At 48.9% G+C, this 20,124-nt stretch overlaps 2 protein-coding genes across 4 annotated transcripts in view; both read left to right on the top strand.

Moving 5' to 3' along the window:
- IGDCC4 (immunoglobulin superfamily DCC subclass member 4) overlaps positions 1 to 6,820 on the top strand; it is a 97,625-nt gene extending 90,805 nt beyond the window's left edge. For all 3 annotated transcript variants that reach the window (XM_069866381.1, XM_069866379.1, XM_069866382.1), the window contains exons 19-20: positions 307 to 471; positions 2,233 to 6,820. In XM_069866381.1, coding sequence (XP_069722482.1) covers positions 307 to 471; positions 2,233 to 2,763 — 696 coding nt within the window. In that variant the 3' untranslated portion in view covers positions 2,764 to 6,820. The remainder of the gene's footprint in view (positions 1 to 306; positions 472 to 2,232) is intronic.
- A 5,733-nt stretch (positions 6,821 to 12,553) lies between these two features.
- Positions 12,554 to 20,124, top strand: part of IGDCC3 (immunoglobulin superfamily DCC subclass member 3) — a 104,190-nt gene continuing 96,619 nt past the window's right edge. The window contains exon 1 of the mRNA XM_069866384.1: positions 12,554 to 12,747. Coding sequence (XP_069722485.1) covers positions 12,669 to 12,747 — 79 coding nt within the window. The 5' untranslated portion in view covers positions 12,554 to 12,668. The remainder of the gene's footprint in view (positions 12,748 to 20,124) is intronic.

The raw sequence follows: 20,124 nt of genomic DNA, 5'->3' as shown, positions 1-20,124 counted from the left end.
CCTGTTGGCTTCACAAGTTGAGAATCCATGGAAAGCCCCTTATGTGACCAGTTGTGAACCATCTGACAAGTTCTATCTTGCTGTGCATCAGAACACGTAACAGAGCAATAAAGCTTGTTCTGTGGTGCCTGTGAGTCCGTCACAGCGAGTATTTTTATTTTGATGCCATCAGAAGTGTTCTCCACATATAACACTGGTATTTTCCCCGCTTGCACTTCTGTTTTTCAAACTCCTTCTCTTTTCAGGTTTACAAGGGTAAGAGTCTGTGATAATTGAATCTTTTCTCCTCCCACTTATCTTGTGCAGTCTTCATGGAATAAATCAGCCAACCAGCCCTGGATGAACAGCATCGCCAGATATGGGGACACCATCACAAAAGAGCCTCTCTCTGCTGTGAACGGATCGCTGAAGCTCCCATCCAGCACGGGACAGAAGCTTTTGTTACAAGCACTGGTTTATGACGCTGTGATGGTGGGTGTCTTCGGTGGTTTATGGTCTTGGGTGTTCTGATGCATTTTTTCCATTTATGTTCTGCATCTCCCTTTCTCCTTTTTGCGGCACAGGAGAAAATGTTTTTTCCTCTGAATTGGCTTTAGCTGGCTGGTCTTGGGCTTTACGTTTTTGCCAGGTATAGGAGTGTGTGCAGCGAGGCTGATGGGATTTGAGTAAAAGCTGTTTGTTTTTTCTGAGAATCGTTCAAAGCCTCAGCTCTCCCCTCATCTTCTGTCTTGACTCCAGCCAGACCTGGAGGGTGTGTGCCGTGGGCTTGTTCTTTTGGTGACAGTCAAGTGGGGCCACACAGCTTGGTTGTTGCAGTCTCAGTCTCGGAGCCAGGCGACAGCAGTCTGCTTTGAGCCTTTGCTGCAGTCACACAGCAGGCAGCCTGTGAACGAGTTAGGAGCTGCAATGGCAAACAGGTTAGGAGCTGTAGTTCTCAGCACAGTCTGCTCAGTACAGTCATTGAGATTTACACTGTGCTCACCTGAAGGAGGAATTGCATTTTTGCCTGTAAAAGGAGTCAAAGATCAAGGGTTGATTTAAACTCCATCCTCGGATAGGGCAGAGCAATTTCCACTGCACTTGTCTTCTTCATGTAAGTGCACAGATTGGAAGGAATCCCTGTTTCTGATACTGATTCATTGAAGTAGATATGCAGCCCTGTGTTTGGGAGAGTTTGTACAAGGATGGTGATGTCTGTGCCACGGTCTCAGCAAAGCAAGCTGACACCTGCTGAGATTGACTCTGTACCAGGAGGTTTCTTTGCTTAATGCTTTAAAAAGTTCACCCTCCACCTCCAGCAAGTACTTCTAAGTAACCTACTTGTGTTTCCTTCCAAGATAGTAGTGTGAAAATCAATTATACACAGGATGTAATTAACGTTGTGGATAGAGTTAAGACAGTGTTTTAGAGCCCAATTACAGGGCATTATTTACAGCACAGCTTACCCATCAGAGTTTGTCAACAAAAGGAGAAAAGTGTTAAAATATGTAAATGATACACAAAGTTGGCTTCAACAGAAAGTGCAAATTACACGTGGGTCTCGCTTCCATACTTTGAATTACCTGCTTGCAACTAAATCATGCTCAGTGCACAGTCTGAGTGCTGACTGCTGAGAGAGCACTGTGTGAGCTTCCAAAATGATTTGCCTGTTCCATTATTGGATGGTGATCCAGCAGAATGACCTGCTTTTTAGCCAGAGTTGTGGAGCCCTGTATCCTAAGCTCTGCTTAAACGCTGCAAGAGAAAACTCATTGTTTTCTTTCTGAATTAAAGAGCTTGAATTTTACAAGGGAATGGAGTGATAGGATGAGAGGGAGTGGCTTTAAATTGGAAGAGGGGAGAGTTAGATTAGGAAAAAATTAGGAAGAAATTCTTCACTCGACTGGGGAGGTTTGAAAATTGTGGTCTTTGACAGCAGTGTGGACGAATGGCTACACAGGCTGCCAAGAAACCATGGGCAAATCACTTCACTCCCTTGGGACTTGCTTTCCCAAATGTGAAATAGGAGCAATAATCCTGAGGTGATTTGAGATGCTTCTTAAGACTTCAGTTCTGAGAAGCATATCAAGATAATGCTTAATAGAGGCAGGGGTACATCCCATTTCATTCTGTGGGATTAAAAAGTCACACATTTCATTGCTTGGTTGGGTCACAGCCTCAATTATCTGAATTTCATTTAGTTTACCTTCTCTTTTTTTCTTTTTTTCCTCAATTTCCCTCATTTGATACCAGAATGATGCAAAGAAAAGCCACCCACCAACCAGCCTCCACCAAGTGGAAGCAGAGGTCATTGTTCATTCTGACTTTTCAGCCTCTGACAGAGACTATGACTCCCAGCTGCACACCCTGGAGAGTGAAGAGACAGAAACTGAGGACCAGGAGCCTGAAGAGATCCCCTCCAGAGAGCTGGCTCTTCCTGGCACTCCCAGCACCCAGCAAGATGCTAGCCAAGTATTGATGGAGTGCGCGGGCAATTCTGAGGTCCAGGCCCAGGACAAGGTGTTGTGTACTGGCAGAAAGACTGACAAAACAGAGGCTGTTGGCATCCGAGGGCTCACCAATGGCTTCCACAGGCACCGGGAAAGTCTGGATTCAGTGGAGAGTGGAGATTTGGACTCCATCCAGGAAGGCAGGGAGGATGTGCAGCCAGTCAAGTGCCAGTCACTTTCCCTGGCCCCAGAGGAGGTCCAGCTCTATAGTAACTCTGGTTTAGCCAGTTCATCCTCAGCATCTGAGAACATGGCATGTGTCCACAGTCATTGAAGAGTGAACTAATCTGGTTTTGATCATGGGAGAGCTAGAAGCGCTAGGAGGGCCTGTCCCTGTGAGGTACTGTGTGCCTCGACTCATTGAACCCAGCAGGAGCTGAAAAGGTGCAGCATCTTACCAGCATAGGATGAGGACCTGTCAGCTGTACGTTCTGCCTCCAGGAAATCAGGACTGGTAAGGGCACACCTTCTTCCTGCTGAAGCTGATGTTTTTTGTGGGAGCAGGACTGAGCCATATGTCAAAGCCTGATGTGAAACCGTGGCTAGGACAGTGCGTTCTTTGTTAGACTGGGGCTGTCACTGCACTGTAGTTCTCGAGGCAACTGGCACGACATCTTCTGATGCTGGGAAGAGGCACAGCACACCAAGCGATTCCTCTCAACTATCCCATCACCAGGGAGCGCCTTGGCACTACCTACTGCCCACAGCGTCGGGATGAGTTTTGTTGGAGGAATCACACAGGGGAGTGGAAGCCAACACAAACACAGTGAGCTGTAACCACCAGCCTTTTCTGCCCTCCCGTGGTTAAAAGGATCATAAGTCTGTCTTTGTGCACTACCACAGTAACTATTACTAACAGGCTGATGTAGTGGCCTTTTATTACACACTCTACGAGTGCCTCTAACAACTTGTACTGTATAGAACCTTCTTCAGTGTCTGGGTCATTTCACCAACCTGGACTTTGTGTTACGTAGGTTCTTGTACCTAATATTTTAGGTACACATCTGTCCTTTTAATGTACAACATGTATTTTTATTTCCTTGGAACATCTTTATATTATTTAATTTTATAAAGTGGAGTAGCGTGTGGTATAGAGTAGCATTTGTACTACTTCTTGCTTCCTTTTTTTTTCCTCCCTAACAACACAACTACCTCATGTCTGTTGGAGAAAAAAAGCAGTTGATCTACTCTTCTGTTATAGCCCATTATAGGTTTTAACTTATTCTTATACTGCCTTTTTCTAAAGAAGATGTTTGCACTGGTTGTTGACTCTTTTTTTTTAAGGCGTAGTGCTGCAGATCTGATGTCTCTCTTGCTTTGTTTTTAAGTCTCGCTATAGGACACCAGCCCCACAGCTGGAGAATTGGGCTGTGTTTCTCTGTAGGACTGTGTTTTGCAGGAGCTGACCAAAGGAGACCGCTTCAGCTGGTGGGATGTGGGTCTATCTTTCCTCAAGAAGCTTATACTAACAAAGACAAAAAAGAACAAACAATTGCAAAAGTAAATTGTGATCTCGGGGACATTGATTTCTCTTTTTCGTGCCTAAGTGGAGACACCTCAGATGAATTTGATTTCCCGAGAGCAGCTCTCAGCATTCTGTAAGCAGTGGCCTTACTGAAAGGTGAACCAGTGAAATTTTCCAGTCACTGATAGTCCCAGCCAAAGTGGTTTAGGGTTATTTTTTAACGACCAGAGCTTAAAAACTAAAATTAATTCTTTTCTCTTGTAACAGTCTGGGTTTATTATAGATGGTGTTTGAACATCACCCAGTGACTCTTCTTTGCTGACACTGTCTCCTTGCTGCTGACATGTCTTAGCCTGACCTTCTGGTGTGGGGCGAACTTTGTTCTGCCTTCCTCTTAGCCTGTCTGTGCCCTGTTCCAGGCGTGAAGCGTTTGACTGTGAATGCTACAGAATGGACCAGCTCCTTGAGGGTAACTGATCAGTAACCATTCATTGGGTGTTTGGTAAACATTCTGCCTTCCTGGTGGGTTCAGGTGTCTGGACGTTTGTTTATTAAAAAATGAGGGAAAAGATGCCTATCATCCTCTTTTCCCCACAGCCATACATGGAGCTCTGTGCTGATCTGAGATCTCATAAAAGAAGATAGACTTTGGGTTTTTTTGAGGTGAAATCTGGAGTGAGATACCACTGCCGCAGCGAGGAGAGCCTTGCTCCACCAGCATCCTATTCCTCCTTCTGTTGGGCAGAGCCACATTACAGTGTTTGGAGCTGAGCTGGACCAGCCTGTGACCTTGCAATCCTCCATCAAACCCTGTTAGCTCCAGCTCTTCAGCAGAGGCGTATCCAAGTCTCCACATGAGAAGAATATTGGAGATTCCACCTTTCCCTGTCCTACAGTGTCTCCTCCCAACATGATACACCATTCTGGTAAACAGGTATATTTCCACTTGTTGCACTTACTCTGTTTCTCCAGTTGGTGCTTGGTATTTTGAGGATTCTCAGAAATGCTGTTCCACGCTCTTGAAGCACTGTGCCTCTGAAGGGCTGTGGCACAAAGATTGGAAATCTGTGCCAGTCGGCAGACTGGCAGGAGCTGGTACGTGTGCGCTAGAGCAAGGAGCTAGAAAGGCAAGAAACCATAACTGGGCAGAGGAAGCACATAATTAACCATTAGTTCTCACTGCTACAAGACTTTGTGAAACTAATGACTTAGCAGGTTTACAGATCAGGCAGTGAAGTGTTATTGCAGGCAATAAGGGCAATTCCCAGTTCTATGGGAGCGGATGCAATTGCAGAGGTATAACCCCTCCAGCTGGGCAGTATTGCCACTGGCTGAGGAGTGTGCCACAGTTTCTGGGGTAGCCCTTTGTACATTCGCCCTCTGCTTTATCCGTGCTGACTAGCAATCGTAACACCACAGGGCGAGCATTGCTAATCGGCCAAAAAGCTGTCCTTGCCTGTCACTGAAGCCAACACAAGCAGATTCAGTGTGGCATCATTCACCTGCATCACCTTGGGTGATCAGCAGATCATAAAGTTCTCATAGTTGCATGTTTCAATAGCTTTGAGGGAGATGCAGCGGAGTACAAACGATTCTGCTTACACATCACAAAAGTACTTGGTCTCCTCACACTGTTGCTTATTCCGATCTTGTTACAACAACCAAGTTGTACCAAAGTGAAGCTGGCAGCCTTTGGATGTCCAAGGACTGTGGTAGCCGTGGACTGGTATGGCAGACTTTGGCTGCAGAAATCCAGGCAGTTCCCTCGGAGCTGGGAGATCACTGCTGAGCAGTGGCAGTGGCACTGCCTTCTCAGTACGAACATGTGTCCATGCAGAGTGCTGGATGTCCTTGTCTAACTGTGTGTACCCCAGGTCCCTCCTGTCCTGAGGGCATGTGGGACCTCTCTACTCTGAGCTAGAAATGAATGGAAGAAGACAGATAATACACGTCTTGTGTGTAAAGCTGAAACAACCAGTGCATATATTTTTTTATCATTAAATAAGTAGCTTTCTGGCAGATTTCTCACAGGCACACAAACTGCTGATACCTTTAATTACCCACCATACTTAATCTATGTTCCCACGCATCAGGCTCCTATTCTCCCTTTTCTTCGTTTCAGTAACACTAAAGATTATTGCTGTTCAACTTTTTGCTGGTGTATATTGTTTTACATTGTTAAAATGTCAGGTTTGTCTCACTGGCATAATTTTGTAGTGTTAATGTTACTGTTTGGCTACACAACTGTATATTCCCCATGCTGCTGCGAGAGTCACGATTCTCATCCTTTTATTTCTTTTAATTCCTTGTTTCCTGAAATACATGACTTGGCTAAAAATCTCTTTCAACTTTTTGTTGGTTTGATTTCTTACTTAACAGACAGCAAAGTTCTGGTTTAAATAGTTCAAAAGAGATAACTTACAATCTAGGGTTTGAGGATGTTTTCATTTCTAGCTAACAGTCCTGAGATCAACCCTTGAAATACGCTCTGTAAGGAATCAAACATTTTAAAAGAGCACTGTATATGGTTTTGATCTCATTAGAAATAGGTGTTTTGAAGGGATCATCGTGTCTTTTCTAATCAATACTTGTGTTAGAAAAGAGGTGTTTAGTCCAGCAGAAATCTACCATCTCATTCTTCTGTTTTTGTATTCCCTTGCTTATATTTTAAAATGGAATTTCATTTAATTTTCTACACAGTGCATAAGGATGTGTAACCAGAACTTGATCTCATTTGAAGATTGTGTCTGTGTTTGGTTCCCTGCTGTACTTCATTATAACTTTCTTTCTTCAGAGACTGTTCTGACTCCACAAATACTCTTTAGTGTTAAAGTGTAAGAAGACATTTTCCTCATATTCCTTAACTAATGGGTTATTAATAAAATATTTTTTAAAAAGAGTGGACTTTATCTCACAATTCAGTCTGTTACAGCTCTTTCTCTGGGAGAAAGTCTTGTCATGGTAGGCTGATCCTGCAGCAGTGTTTGGAGTGACTGGACCCTGGGAGATCTGCTGTACCCTGCCCCTGAAGACATGGAGAGTCTGGCCTAGAGCGCTCTGCCTGCATGTGTTTGCTGGAGATGGACCTGCGAGGTGTCCCTGCCAGTACTGTCAGCCTGGCTAGAGCTGTGCCTTGCAGAGCAGGGGACACTGTGTGCACTTCCTAACACCTGAATCCAGTTTCCTGCTTGCCTTGAGTAACTCCCTTCTGGATGGATCTAAACAAGACCCTGCATGTGGCAACCCCAGGTCAGGTGGTGGAGCACCTTCTGCAGCAAGGCTGTGCCTGGCTGGTGGGAAGCAGTGGTGGGAGCAGGACCCAGGATTCACACTCATGCCAGTTCAGTGCAGAAGCTTGTCATGGTGGAAGCTGGGAACGTGGGATTTCAGGTGGGTGCCTGGTTCCATAGCCATCCCTTTGGGGATTTCAGGTGGATGCAGAATTCGGGTTCATTAGGTATTTCTTGATGCTCGCTCATTTCTCAATGTTGAATTAATTCCTGTAAGAAAAAAAAAACTGTCCAGTTTTGTACTTTATCTTGATGGGGAATGTTTTAATATGAAAAACAGGCAGACGCATCTAGCAAACAAGTGGTGAGACTTCTCTCAGATGGTGCGGAGGGCTGAACACTCAGTGGCTTGTGTCCAGCTGGATTGGCGAGAGAATATCTGGCAGTGCCTGAGAACACACTATTAACCTCCCATGCGTCTCCCTGTCTTCCTAGGATGCATTCCCTACTAGAGTAGATAGTTTCCATTATAACTTCATGCTGCCAGGACTACGGGACCATAAAATCTCATTTGATCTGCATTAGTGAGGTAATAAATCCACACTTCTCTGATAGGTGTTAAAGGGAACTGTGTCGGACTGCGTAGCTCTGATGAATCTGTCTTCTGATGACAGGTAACCCTACGAACGAGCAAGGAAGGACCTCGAGGGGTGATGGGTGACTGCAAATCCCACTGCCAGCTCTCAGCTCACAGAATGAGATGCTGGTGGGAGGCTGCTGAGAGAGGACACAGTGGGGTGGCTGGAAACAGGGCAGCACATGGGCAAACAGAGAAGAGGGGTGGACGCAGCAGGTACAAGGGACCTGGGACCACAGGGAAGTGCAGTTAAGAGCAAGGGGTTTGTTTGTATTTCTTTCTCTTCCCAGCCGTTGCCACCTCAGTACACTATGCCATGGTGCAGCTGGCAGTATTTGATGCAGCGAGCTGGGGTCTTGTCTAGTCTGGAGTAACTCAGTAAGCTTCAAGTGTCTGGTGCAGTGTTTTGCCCAGCTCAGCCCTCCACCAAATGGTACAGTGTGAGGTGAGGGACTGTGTGATGCATCAGGGTGGCCAGGGATGCTCAGCAGACACTAGTGGTAGAAATTGCATCTTGGAGGAATCCTTCAACCTTCTCCTTTCCAGCAAAACTCTGGAGCTTTGGTTACATCAGCACAGTCAGACTTGTGATTTGCATGGCAGGTACAATCATGGGTTTCATCATTCACGTTGGGTCTCCACACTCATTTCCGCTGGTGGCAGCATCACTCAAAGCAATCGTTTTCAATTAATGGAGAACACACAGCTCCTTCTCGGCCAGGCAGCTAAGCCTCTCCATCTGGTGACAAGTGCTGGCTACTGCCACCACAACAACTGTGTCCTATAGAGCCAAACGTAAATGGAAAAGGGTTTCTGCTAGGGAAAGCAGCAGGCAGAAGCATGTCCTGGGGTCATCCCACCACTGCTGGTCTAAGCTCAATGCCTTGAGGAAGGTGCCATGACTTTGGCTCCCCTCTCTGTTGCTCACTGACCACGAAACAGATGCTAAAACCCCATGTGTACATACAGAAGCAAAAATCTCACAGGCTGTTAGCAGACAGGGAAACCGCAATTATACATGGAATAATAAATTGAGTGAATTCAGACAAGTTAATCTCCCACTTCATCCGCTGAAACTACTAATGGTGTCTTGGGGACTTCAGTTTGTAGTTAATTGGTGTAAATCAGGAGCACTACTGAAGCTGATGGAAATTCACTGTGCAAGGTGTGAGTGGTGAGCAGTACCTCTGAGGTCAGCTCTCATGGAGGATAACCTTGTGGAGAAGGAGGACGGACAGATCCTGTGCCCCTCTGTGGGACAGAGGGATGGACCCTAGGACCTCTCTGCAGGGAAGAGGTTTAGATCCTGGTTTTGGGTTGGTCACTGCCACTCCTGTGACTCCCCTGCTCTTCCCCAGGCTCCAATTTCTGCTCCCAGTGTGATAAGCAAATCCCTGCCTCTGACACAAAGCAACTTTTTTTAACCCTTGTGGTTACAGAGGAGCAGAGAAAAATATGAGTGCTCTGGATTCCTGCTCTCAGGTGTCTGAGAGCCCCAAACCTGCCTTTTCCTTTAGAAATCTCAAGGCTTTTCATGTGAATCCACCTGCACTTGTGATTTTTGAATGTGATACCAGTGATGTTGCCAGTGTTGTTTGCAAGATGCAGGGCTAAACTCTTGATGCCCTAAATATGCAGCTACCTCCCCTGGGTCCTGCTGTTGCCATCCTGGCCATTGCCTGCACATGGAAGCAAAAGCACCTGAAATCTATGGTTCCTGAGGAAAATGAGCCCTGTAAAACACAGTGTGCTTCGTTTCCCTTGAAATTATTAATTCCCACAAGCCATCCTTGGTGCTGGTGGCATCCCAGGAGCTGCCACAAGCCCCGTGTCTTGTGGTTGGCTGCTGGCTGGTGGGGCCCCCCGGAGGAGCCAGGGAGACGGCTGGGGAACAGGAGCAGGGTTGGTGCCAAAAGGTCAGGGACAGCGCAAAAATTCAGATGTTACTGAGAGGCTGATGGAGCCAGAGCAAATTCTTCCCTGGCTGAAAGCAACCTCATACAGCTCAGCCCTCCACTAAATGAGGGAAGCGTTAATGTGGAGCAGATGTAGTGACGTCTTCTTTCCTCGCTAGCTGACTCCAACGTGCTCAGGGTGCAACATCCAGGGGAGCCACACATTGCTTGTCTTTAGAAAGGATTTTTCACCAGGTTTCTGGGCACGGTTATGAGGTTTAGTAACCTCATCCATCAGGCTCTGTTTTTATTCTGAAAAGTAAATTACAGCACAGAAGACTTTGAGCCGTCACTGTAGAGCTGACTGCTGCTGCTGCTGGTGATGTGTCCGTGGAAAATGTGGGCCAAAGGGCTCAGGCAGGGTCATCTGGAGGCAGCAATATACTGTGTGAGTTCTAGGGGTGTGGGGACACGGGGATGCATTATCCTCATTTCATGCCAGGAGGGCAGACAAATTCTCTTGAGGGTTGTGGCAGGATTTAGGAGCAGACTCATTCCTTACTGAGGCCTCTTCAAGGGTGAGCTGGCTGGTTCATCATCTGACTGACCCAGCTAAGTTGCCTTATTATAGTGTCTAAAATCGGGAGTGCAGAGGTGGGACAAGCCAAGCTCCTCTTTGATCCTGTCCCCAAGATCCCGCCATGGCTGTCGCTCTGTGACCCCTCTGCCCTGCTTCCTGGGGACACCAGTTACCTCCAGGCATTGCCTGCTGCCTCAGTGGGTGGTTCTGTTCCTCAAAACAAAGCCTGAAAGTGAAACTCTTGCTGCAACCAGGTGGAAGTTTTGCTCTCGTCAGTGTTTTCCCTTGGTTCAATGCCAGATCTTCGGATCCCTCCCTAAGAGGCAGCTCCTCAGCTCAGGGATGGGACCCTGCCCTTGTCTGCTACTGCAGATCCAGATACCATTGCCAAGAGTGTGTGGCTTTGAGCAGTGTGAGTAGCCCTGTGAGATGGCCCTTGGTGAAGGGTGCCCTGTGAAGGGGCTCTGGTGACAGGGCTACAGTGAGTTGAGCTTCCTGTGGGAACCTTGTAACAGGAGCCCTGTGAGTTGGCCCCAGTGAAGAGCCCCATGAGAAGACTCTGGTGACAAGGCTGGGGTGAGGGAAGCCCTGTGAGGGGAACCCCTTGATGTGGCCTCAGTGAAGGGATCCTCAGGACTGGGCTGTCATGACAGGGCTCTGTAAAGGGAGCCCCATGAGGTGGCCATGGTGAAGTGAGCCCCATGAGAGGGCTCTAGTGCCAGGGCTCCAGTGAGGGGAGCCCCAGTGAGGTGGCTTCAGTGAGATGGACCCCATGAGGGGGCTCTGATGAGGGCAGCCCGATGAGGGAGCCCATGAGGTTACCCCAATAAGCCCCAGTGAGGGGGTGCTGGCGATAGGGGTTTGGTGAGCGGAGTCCCATGAGAGGACTCTGATGAGGGCAGCCCTGTGAGTTGCCCCCAGTGCGGGGAGCCCCGGTGAGGGGTCTCTGGCATCAGGGCTGCAGTGAGAGGTCCCCAGTGAGGTGAACCCCATGAAGGGGCACTGTGGAGGTGACCCCAATAAGGGGATCACTGTGTGGTGGCTCTGGTGACAGGTCTTCAGTTGGGGAAGCCCCAGTGAAGGGAACTGCTGAGGTAACCCCCAGTGAGGGGAGCCCTGTGAGTGGAGCCCCATGAGGGGGTTCTGTTGGCTGGGGTCCCAGTGAGCGGAGCCCCTAAAGGTAGTCTCCATCCATTAATTGTGAATGCTGTGTTCAGCAACCAGAACCACGTTGCACAGAGTAGTGCAGTGAGCTGAGCCACCAGCAGATTCTGTCTGAAAAAAGAAACCAAAATGATGGGCTCCTTCCAATTTCTCTTCTTCTTATGCAAAGTCTCAGGACAATCAACTTTTCTTTCTCATTATTCTCCCTAATGGATTTTATAGAATCACAGAATCATAGAATAGTTTAGGTTAGAAGGGACCTTAAAGATCACCTAGTTCCAACATTTCCTGCCATGGGCAGGGACACCTTCCACTGGATCAGGCTGCTCGAGGTCCCATCCAGCCTGGTCTTGAACACATCCAGGGATGGGGCAGCCACAGCTTCCCTGGGTGACCTGGGCCAGGGCCTCACCACTCTCAGAGTGAAGAAATTTCTCCTTATGTCTACTCTAAATCTGCCCCTCTCCAGTTTATACCTACTGTCCCTCGTCCTATCACTGCAAGCCTTTGTGAACAGTCCCTCCTCAGCTCTTTTGTAGCCCTTTCAGGTACTGGAAGGTCGCTATAAGATCTCCTCGGAGCCTTCTCTTCTCTAGGCTGAACAAGTCCAACTCCCTCAGCCTGTCCTCATACGGGAGGTGCTCCAGCCCTCGTATCACCTTTGTAGCCTCCTCTGGACTCGCTCCAACAGCTCCATATCCTTCTTATGCTGAGGATTCCAGAACTGGACACAATAATCTGGACAGAACAGAATTTCAGAACTGGATGCGATACCCCACACTTTCTGTCCCTTCTTAATTCCTACTCCTCTTGGAGTAAATGATGTCTCTCTAAACGTTTTGGCGGAAGCAAAGCACAGGATCACGGAATCACAGGATCACAGGACAGCCTGCCTTGGCAGGGCCCTTGGCGGGCAGCCCAGCGCGCGGACAGGTCCCGCGGCGGGCGGGGCGCCCCGAGGGGCCGGTGAGGGTCCCCGCCCCGCCCGGCGGATGCGCCAGATGGCGCCGCCCCGCCCGCCCCCGCCCCGCCGAGCTCCGCGCGGGGAGCGACGCTCAAATCCGCTTTTTTCCCTCCCCCCACCTTACACCTCCTTCCCTTTCCTTACCACCCCCTCCGACCCCGACCCCGTCCCCCCCCACCCCGCCCAGCTGGGGGTGTTTCTCGCCTCCCTCCTCCGCTCCCTCCCCGTGGGGCGCAGGGATGCCATGGCCGCGCCGGGCTCCGCGCTGCCCTCCTGCCTGCCGGGGCTGCTGCTGCTGCTGCTGCGGCTCGGCTGCCGCGGAGGTAAGAGCCGGGGAGCGACCTGCGGACACCGCCGCCGCTCTCACCGACCGCCCGGGCGCCCTTCCTGCCGGGCTCGTCCCCAGCTCCCCGGGCTGATCCCCGTTCCCCCTTGCTCTTCCCCAGATCCCTGTGGTCGTCCTCAGCACTCCCCTCTTCGTCCCCAGCTCTCCTCTTTATACCCAGCTCCCCTCTCCGATCCCCAGCTCTCCCCTCTCCGATCCCCAGCAGCCCTCTCCGATCCCCAGCACTCCCCTCTCCGGTCCCCAGCTCTCCCCTCTCCGATCCCCGGCTCTCCCCTCTCCGATCCCCAGCAGCCCTCTCCGATTTTCAGCTCTCCCCTCTCCGATCCCCAGCAACCCTCTCCGATCCCCGGCTCTCCCCTCTCCCATCCCCAGCACACCCCTCTCCGATCCCCAGCTCTCCCCTCTCTGATCCCCAGCACCCCTCTTTATCCCCAACTCCTCTCGCTCATCCCCAGCACTCCTCTTGTTTGCTCCCGGCTCTTCTCAGCCCTGCACCAATGTTCCCAGCCCAGCACTCAGCCCATCCCCGTGGCTTCGAGCCACTGTGGAGGCTGAACGGGAGCTGAACAGCTCTGGGGGCTCAAGGAGGGCAGAGCATGTGTCCACCAGTGCAGTGTGGAAGTGTTCAGCTGCTTGCATCTCCCCTCTGCTCATCCCTTTGGAGTTCGGTGGTTCTTGGCAATGGACTTCTACACCAGCCTATCCAACACCTTAGGTGGCCCAGCGTGTGCCCCCAGTGCTGTGTTTTCAGTTGGAAACCAAAGTTGTGGCCTCTGGGGAGGGGACCGTGGTCTTTGAGGGGCTGCAGCCGCCCTCACCGAGTGGCCGGTATTGGGCAGGGATGGGGTGACCACTATGGCATCCATGCCCAGAGAGCAGCCCCGAAACTATCACCTGCGGTGTGAGCAGGAGGTGGCACCCATGTGGACGTGTCATGTTTGTCAGCAAAGATGGTAGCTACAGGAAAGAGAAATTGGGCTGCAAGTTGTAGGGATGACAGCTAACTACTTTAAACCTACACATACTGTGCTCTCCTGTAATGCCTGGCTCGGTTCGTACAGCTGCAGTCGGTAACACCACCCTCCGGACCAGGGCCGAACTACAGAAACATTCTTCCCTGGACTGACTATGTGCACGCCCTGCTGATAAATTACAATATTTTCCTTCTGCTGGTGCTGCTGCTTAAGCAGAGGTCTAATCTGAGAACGAACAGGAGAAAGATGCTATTCTGCATTGAAATACCTGTGTGCCTCCTGCTCCCTCTTTGCTTAGCAGCCTTAAAGATAAAGAAAAATAGGAATTGTTTAAAAAAACTTGCAATCAGCCCAGCATGGTCAGAGGGAGAAAAGTGTGTGTTAGATTAATCAGAGTTTAGCTGCCGTGGTGTTTAGGAAACAGGGCTGTGGGCTCTTCCCATAATAAATCTCGCCACGTGGTTCGTAGCAGCCATGGGGAGGAGGAGAAGCTAGTGTAACTCACAGAAAATGTAAGTTATCTGTGAAGTGGGTGTAATGAGGCAAGTCTCATTACTCTGTTGCGATTCCTGGGTGCACAGCAGTGCAATGAGGATCGTTAAAAAAGTACTTAATTTTTGGGGAAGGAAAGGGAAAGAAGTGAATTTTTGAAAGCAAAACTTGAGTAAGTTGAGTTTGTGCCTGGTTTATTGCCTACTGTTGTCCAAATTGCCCCATGTGTTTATTTATGCTGTGACTTGGCAGGTCAGTGGCTCCTCACTTTGGGGTGTGTTTTGCTGACCTCGCTAAAGAGTACTTGGCTGCACTTTAAAAGTTTTTCTGTGTTGAGGAGGTTTTTGTCCTCCCCCCTTGGTGGGTTCGTATGCTCTAGACACAGTTAACAGTGAGCTAAAGTGTTTCTGCGCTCTGCTGAATTTAATAAATCCTCCTGCGTCGATGTCAATCAGCGCTGGAGCAGAAAGCCTTGCTACAGGGACGGATGCTGTGGCGGGAGCGATGCTGAGCTGCACGGGACGGGATGCTCTGCTCCCAGCCCAGAGCTTTTCAGGCTCCCCAAAATGCTGGCCTGGTGACCATGACCGAGGTGGTGGGAGCTGCTGGTCAGCATGCTGGAGTGGGCTCAGCAGTGAGACCGTATTTTCTTTTCTTTTTTTTTTTCCCCTTTTAATTTCCTGGAGCTCTTTGTTCTGGGTGGTGGACAGCTTTTGTCTGTTATTGCTGAGCCTGGCATTCAAAGGCAGGCATGGGATGTGAGAAGCTCCCTGACTCTGCCTTGAAATTAAACATAGTCATTTATATTTAAGTAGGCTTAACTTCTAAATTATTGAAGCTGTAAGCTTTCACTAATTCCTACTCTGTGCGGCTTTGTTGTTTTTTTTAGATGCAAAAAGAGGATTGCTTTCTCCTAAATTCATGTAATACTCCATCTTTTTTTCTTAATATACACAGAGGGTATCAGGTATCATTTCCTCAGTAACACTCAGAGACCCTATATGAAATTCAAGCCCACATTTGGGCTTTATCCCTCTTGGGGAGTTCGACAGGAGACTCTGAGGACATGGTTTTCCTGCGTGGTGGATGCAGCAGGCGGCTCGTGAAACAGAGTGGTTGTCTCACAGCCGTGCGCTTGTGCACTGCGTTCGGGACCTGTGCTGGGTGTGAAGCTCACTCAGGGGTGCGAGTGTGCAGCCGCTTGTGCTGGTGGCACTCAAATGTCTGCTGGGGCCATCATGGTGCTGAAGCTAAGCTTCTCCTTGGAGGTATTTAAAACCCAGCCGACAGAGAGGGGAGAAAGGCAGGTTGGTCTGCTGTTTATCTGCCCTGCTGCCCTGTGCACAGGGAGCTGCAAAACCACTCTCATTTTATGTGTGAGAATGAGAAAGCATCTCTCCGTCTTTTCTGTCTGCCTGAACTTTTCTGTCTCCAATTTTCTTGTTTCTGGAGAGTCCCGTATTGCAGTGCATGAAGTGCTTCACAAACGCTTGGGATGCTGCTTCCCCTGCATCTTTTTGTCCCAGTGCCTTGAAACATCTTTGCTGTGCAGGGACCCAGCTTGCTCACCTCGTTGCAGCACGAGGTCCAGCACTGGCTCCAGTGAGAGCAGGATGGGTGCACGGCTTCCCCTGCTGCAGCAGCAAGCTTTTGAGCAGACCTCATGCTTAGTTTTGCAGCCTACAACGGATCTGAGACAGGAGATGCTTTTTTCTGTGCCCCCATTCCTCCCTGTATTTCATGCTTTGCACTCCTGAATAACATTGGGCAGGAACAGGAATAGTCCATTCAAAATTACTTTGAAATCACGGACTTATTTGAACTTTACTGGAGCTTTTAGTTTTACAGAGTTTAGAAACTAATAAATTATGTAGCAGGGCTCATGAAAATTTACCCGAGTCCGCTTATCCAAAAGAATATTCAACTTTTTGGTTTGCAAGAAAATAAAAATAATTGTTTACACGTGTTCTGGAGTCATTGGCAAGCATATAAAACTGATGGTTAAGGAGGTGAACATGTCAATAATTGCACTTTTAAGAGAAGAGAGAGGCAAATAGGAGGGCACACTGAGAAAAGCACACAGCATACTGATCTGGCCTCGCTATTATATCAGATGTCACTGTTGTATCGCACCCTCCACTCGAGAGGAGCCCAGTAACTTAACAACCCAGACCCACTCCTGCGTCGGTAATTTAAAACCAGAGTTTCAGAGCAGAGTCAAGGATTTGCTGCCTTTCTTTTTGTTCTTGCCCATGTGATTGTGTTGATGAAGCTAATGGCAAGCTAGGAGGACGCGGGTTGCGGCGGGTGATTCTGCTGAGTTGTGAAGATCGTTTTGCAAAAGGATCTTTCCCACTGAAACCTGAGAGTACGTGAAAAGTGAGAAAAGTGCTAGTGTTTCGCTGAAACGGCTCTAGTTTTGGAGCAAGCCGGGCTCGCTGTGGTGCTTGGCTCCATGAGAGGAGTGAGGCAATGCTTTCCTCCATCCTGAGTTTCAGGGTGGGAGGTGGTAGGGCAGAGGACATGGTTGGGAGGAGAGGGTGCAGTGTTTCCTTTGAATCCACTGGATGCAATTAAGAGTTTCAAAGGTTTTCACGTGCACAGAAACTTCTCTTCCTCGAGAAGAACTTATCTTTCCTTTCCTTGCACGCTATCCAGTCCTGCCTGCCAGAACTCCAGCTGAATTTCAAGAGCTGGATGATGGGGCTGTGCTGGCTGGTGGTTTTGGCACCACGATGCCATCAAGTCTGTGGCTCTTGGCAGCCTCATGCCTTCATGCTTCTCCCAGCTGCTGTCTCTCTGATCCATGGGCACCGTCACCCACCACGTGGCCAGACCATTCCCTGCTGAGTCTGTGCAAAGAAACAGCCACAGGGACAGCCACCTTCTTGCTGCTTTCTTGCAGAGTCGGGGGCTGAAGCTGGGCATTGGCATTAGAGCAGCCTTGGGGACCCTGGCTTTGGGCACGGCGTTTCCCATCTTGGTTGCTGCCTTTGCCATCTTCTCATGTGCGATGGTTTCCTTCTCAGTGTTTCTAGGGCTGATGCCCTCTGCAGTAGGACTGTGATCTGGTCAGGGCTGTGAAACACATGGGGAATTCATATAACACCACGTCCTATGCTCTGTTTGCTACCCTGTTCTCTGGATGCTTTACCGTGGATGGGGCTACTGTCAGCGATTAACTCGGAAAAGGTCTTTGCCCTTTTTCCAGCCACATAACAGGTTTTACCCTGCCTTCCTTAGAGATGGGGGAGCCCACATGGAGTCAGAGCTTGTCCTGGAAGGGGTCTTTGTGCTGTGAATGCTTCCAGCTTCCATGCTGTGTTTAACAAGCGACCTCCTGGGATTTGCCCAGTCTGGTCTCAAACATCTGAAAATTATTTGGGGCAGCTTCTCTGGCTCTTTGAGCTCTGTTTACCTTCATGGATTAAAATCTGTGTCCCCACTGAGGACAGCGATGCTGGGCGTTTCTGGGCTTCGCATCAGGTTGCTGAGAGGTCGTGTTATTCTCGATAGAGACCTGCAGCTGCTTAACAAGTGGATGTGGTTTGTGTGCCCTGTTGGAAAAATTGCTTTATATAACCTCCTGTCCAAAAGGAAAGGGAATAAAAAATTCTGAGCTAGTAAACTTTACTGCCAGCAAGATTTTGGGCCTGTTACAGCCTATTCTCCTCTTCTTTAAATGTAAATCTTTCTGGATGCCCTAAAGAGCCAATTACTGCAGTGCAGTGTTTTTCTCCTTAGGGTCTGAGTCAGCCTCAAGGAGATTTAAAGGGGCACCAGCTGGATTTTTAGGTTGCCAATCTCATCAGCCTGAAACCTGCTATAATCATCCAGGGAACATCTTTCAGGCCCAGCTATCTCTCCCTTGCATATCCTCCCATTGGCAGAAGGGTTTTAAATAAACATAAACACCAGGCAGGAATCATTTTTTATAGGGGTGTCCCAACCAGCATCTAGGTTTTTGGTCCTAGTATTAACTTGCATCTTACTTTTAAACACCTCTGGTCCTGAGCTCCTGGGACTCCAGGGGCACCTTCTTTTGGCTTTATTGAAGCAGGATGGGAGTGGCTGTCCTTGAGGATGGTAAGGCTAGACAGTGGGTCGCTGCTAGGTTATGCTGTTATGTTGGCAACTAACACAGTAAATCAGGAGAGGGTGAATTTCTGCTCGAGGGGCAGTTTGCATGTGGAAGTCGTGCTGTTGGTGTGATGAGAGAGGAGCTGGTGCTGCCCTGGTCTCCCTGCTGGTGCTCCTGGCGATGCTACACTGGGAAGAGCAGGGGGAACCTGACTGCTCCTGCCATATCTCGCCTTGCCACAAGCGCAGAACGAGTCCTTGGCAGGGCACTTCAACTCTCTGTGATTCATGTTCCCTGTCTAGAACAGGAGCAATAATACCGGCTTCATCTGTTGGGATCGCGTGCTCCTGGGATAGGGATGGCCCTGCTGGCTGTGGGTCCGGACTGGGTCCAAGAGGATGAGCTGTGTTGTGACTGAGGTCCTTTGCAATGGATGTCACCGCTAATTAGAGCAGTGAGATTAGCTGTTGTGTTTTTCAGAAGCAGAGGAGGGAAAGCCAAAACCATGTTTCCCAAATTGAAAGGGACGATGCCAGGGTATGAGCAAGTTCTTTTGAAGCTTTGAACATGAATCACAGTGTCAAGTAAAAAATAATTAAACTTTTTCTTTTTTAAATGTACTTCAAAGTGTTTTGTAAGCTTCCCATTAATTCCAAGTTCTTTCTCTCAGCACTAAATAAATCTCTTGATTCAAAAGCCCAAGTGCTAATTGGTTTCTCTGAGTATGCCTGCCTGCTTGATCAATAGGGGAAGTAGTTTTTGTTAAATATTTGCACATATAGTCATATACTGTATCGCTTAGGGAAATTGTAAATGTTTCTCAGAAGCAGATTTGTGGGATGAGGATTCCAGTAATTTTCCTGTGGCCTTTATGTCAGAGCTAACAACGCTTCCTCCTTCCATCCTTTTGAAGAAAGGAAAGCGATTTTCCCTCGCTTGCTCCCCAGCGCAGCCTGCTGGCGTTGAGGCAAGCAGTCTGTTCAGCTGCCTGCACAACACCCCTGCCTCTAACTACAAACTGAAGCTGCTGTGAGCCGAGTTTTACAGTTTCTGCACTAAGCAGAGGGTGGTTATGAGCCATACTGCCTCGCAGTTTGTTTTAGGAGGTATCTGGGACGTTGTGCGGGATGAGTGGGGTTTGGATACACAGCCAGCGGTTGGAGAGGGATAGGGCTTTCGGAGTCCCCAGGTGAATGCACACAGCAACGACGATTTCCTCTGTCTGTCTCAGTTAATTACACTTTCACTGTTTCCAGTGCCTTTGGAGCATGCTTTGAGCATGGCAGCATTGTTTTGTGCCTCTCTGCTAAAGACAATGAATTATTTATGCTAACGAAGTTGACTTCTCCTTTTCTCCTGTTACCTCCTTGCTTTGTATCTACTCTCCCTCTTGCCCATCTGAAGTGGACTCTAGAGCAAATGCTTCTTGCTGTGCTAAAAGCCTTCTTGTCCCACCATGGAAATTCCTCTGTAAGTGTCCCTGTTCCTTTGTCTTCCATCCTGAGCATCCCTGGATGGCAGAGCTCTGTGTTTGAAGTCCGCCTTCCAGATCTGGAGCTGTGTGGTGTCTTGGAAGGTGAACTCCTATGTTGCTGTTCAAAGCCCAGTCCTTGAAAACATTTTTGATGTGAATAATCCCATTAACTGGAATTTCCCCACATGGTTACAGTCAAATGGATGAAGGAGGGTATTTAGAAAGGGACGAAGAAGTTGTAAGATGCCCAGCTCCTACCATGCCTTGCACCCAGTTCTCTTCAGAGCAGCTGTGACATGTGGGTCTCAGGCTGGGCTGTTTGTGGACCGGTTT

Source organism: Phaenicophaeus curvirostris, chromosome 12 (genome assembly GCF_032191515.1).
Source record: "Phaenicophaeus curvirostris isolate KB17595 chromosome 12, BPBGC_Pcur_1.0, whole genome shotgun sequence".
Lineage (NCBI taxonomy): Eukaryota > Metazoa > Chordata > Aves > Cuculiformes > Cuculidae > Phaenicophaeus > Phaenicophaeus curvirostris.
The sequence above is the reverse complement of the archived record's forward strand: the minus strand, read 5'-3'. Positions and strand labels throughout refer to the sequence as shown.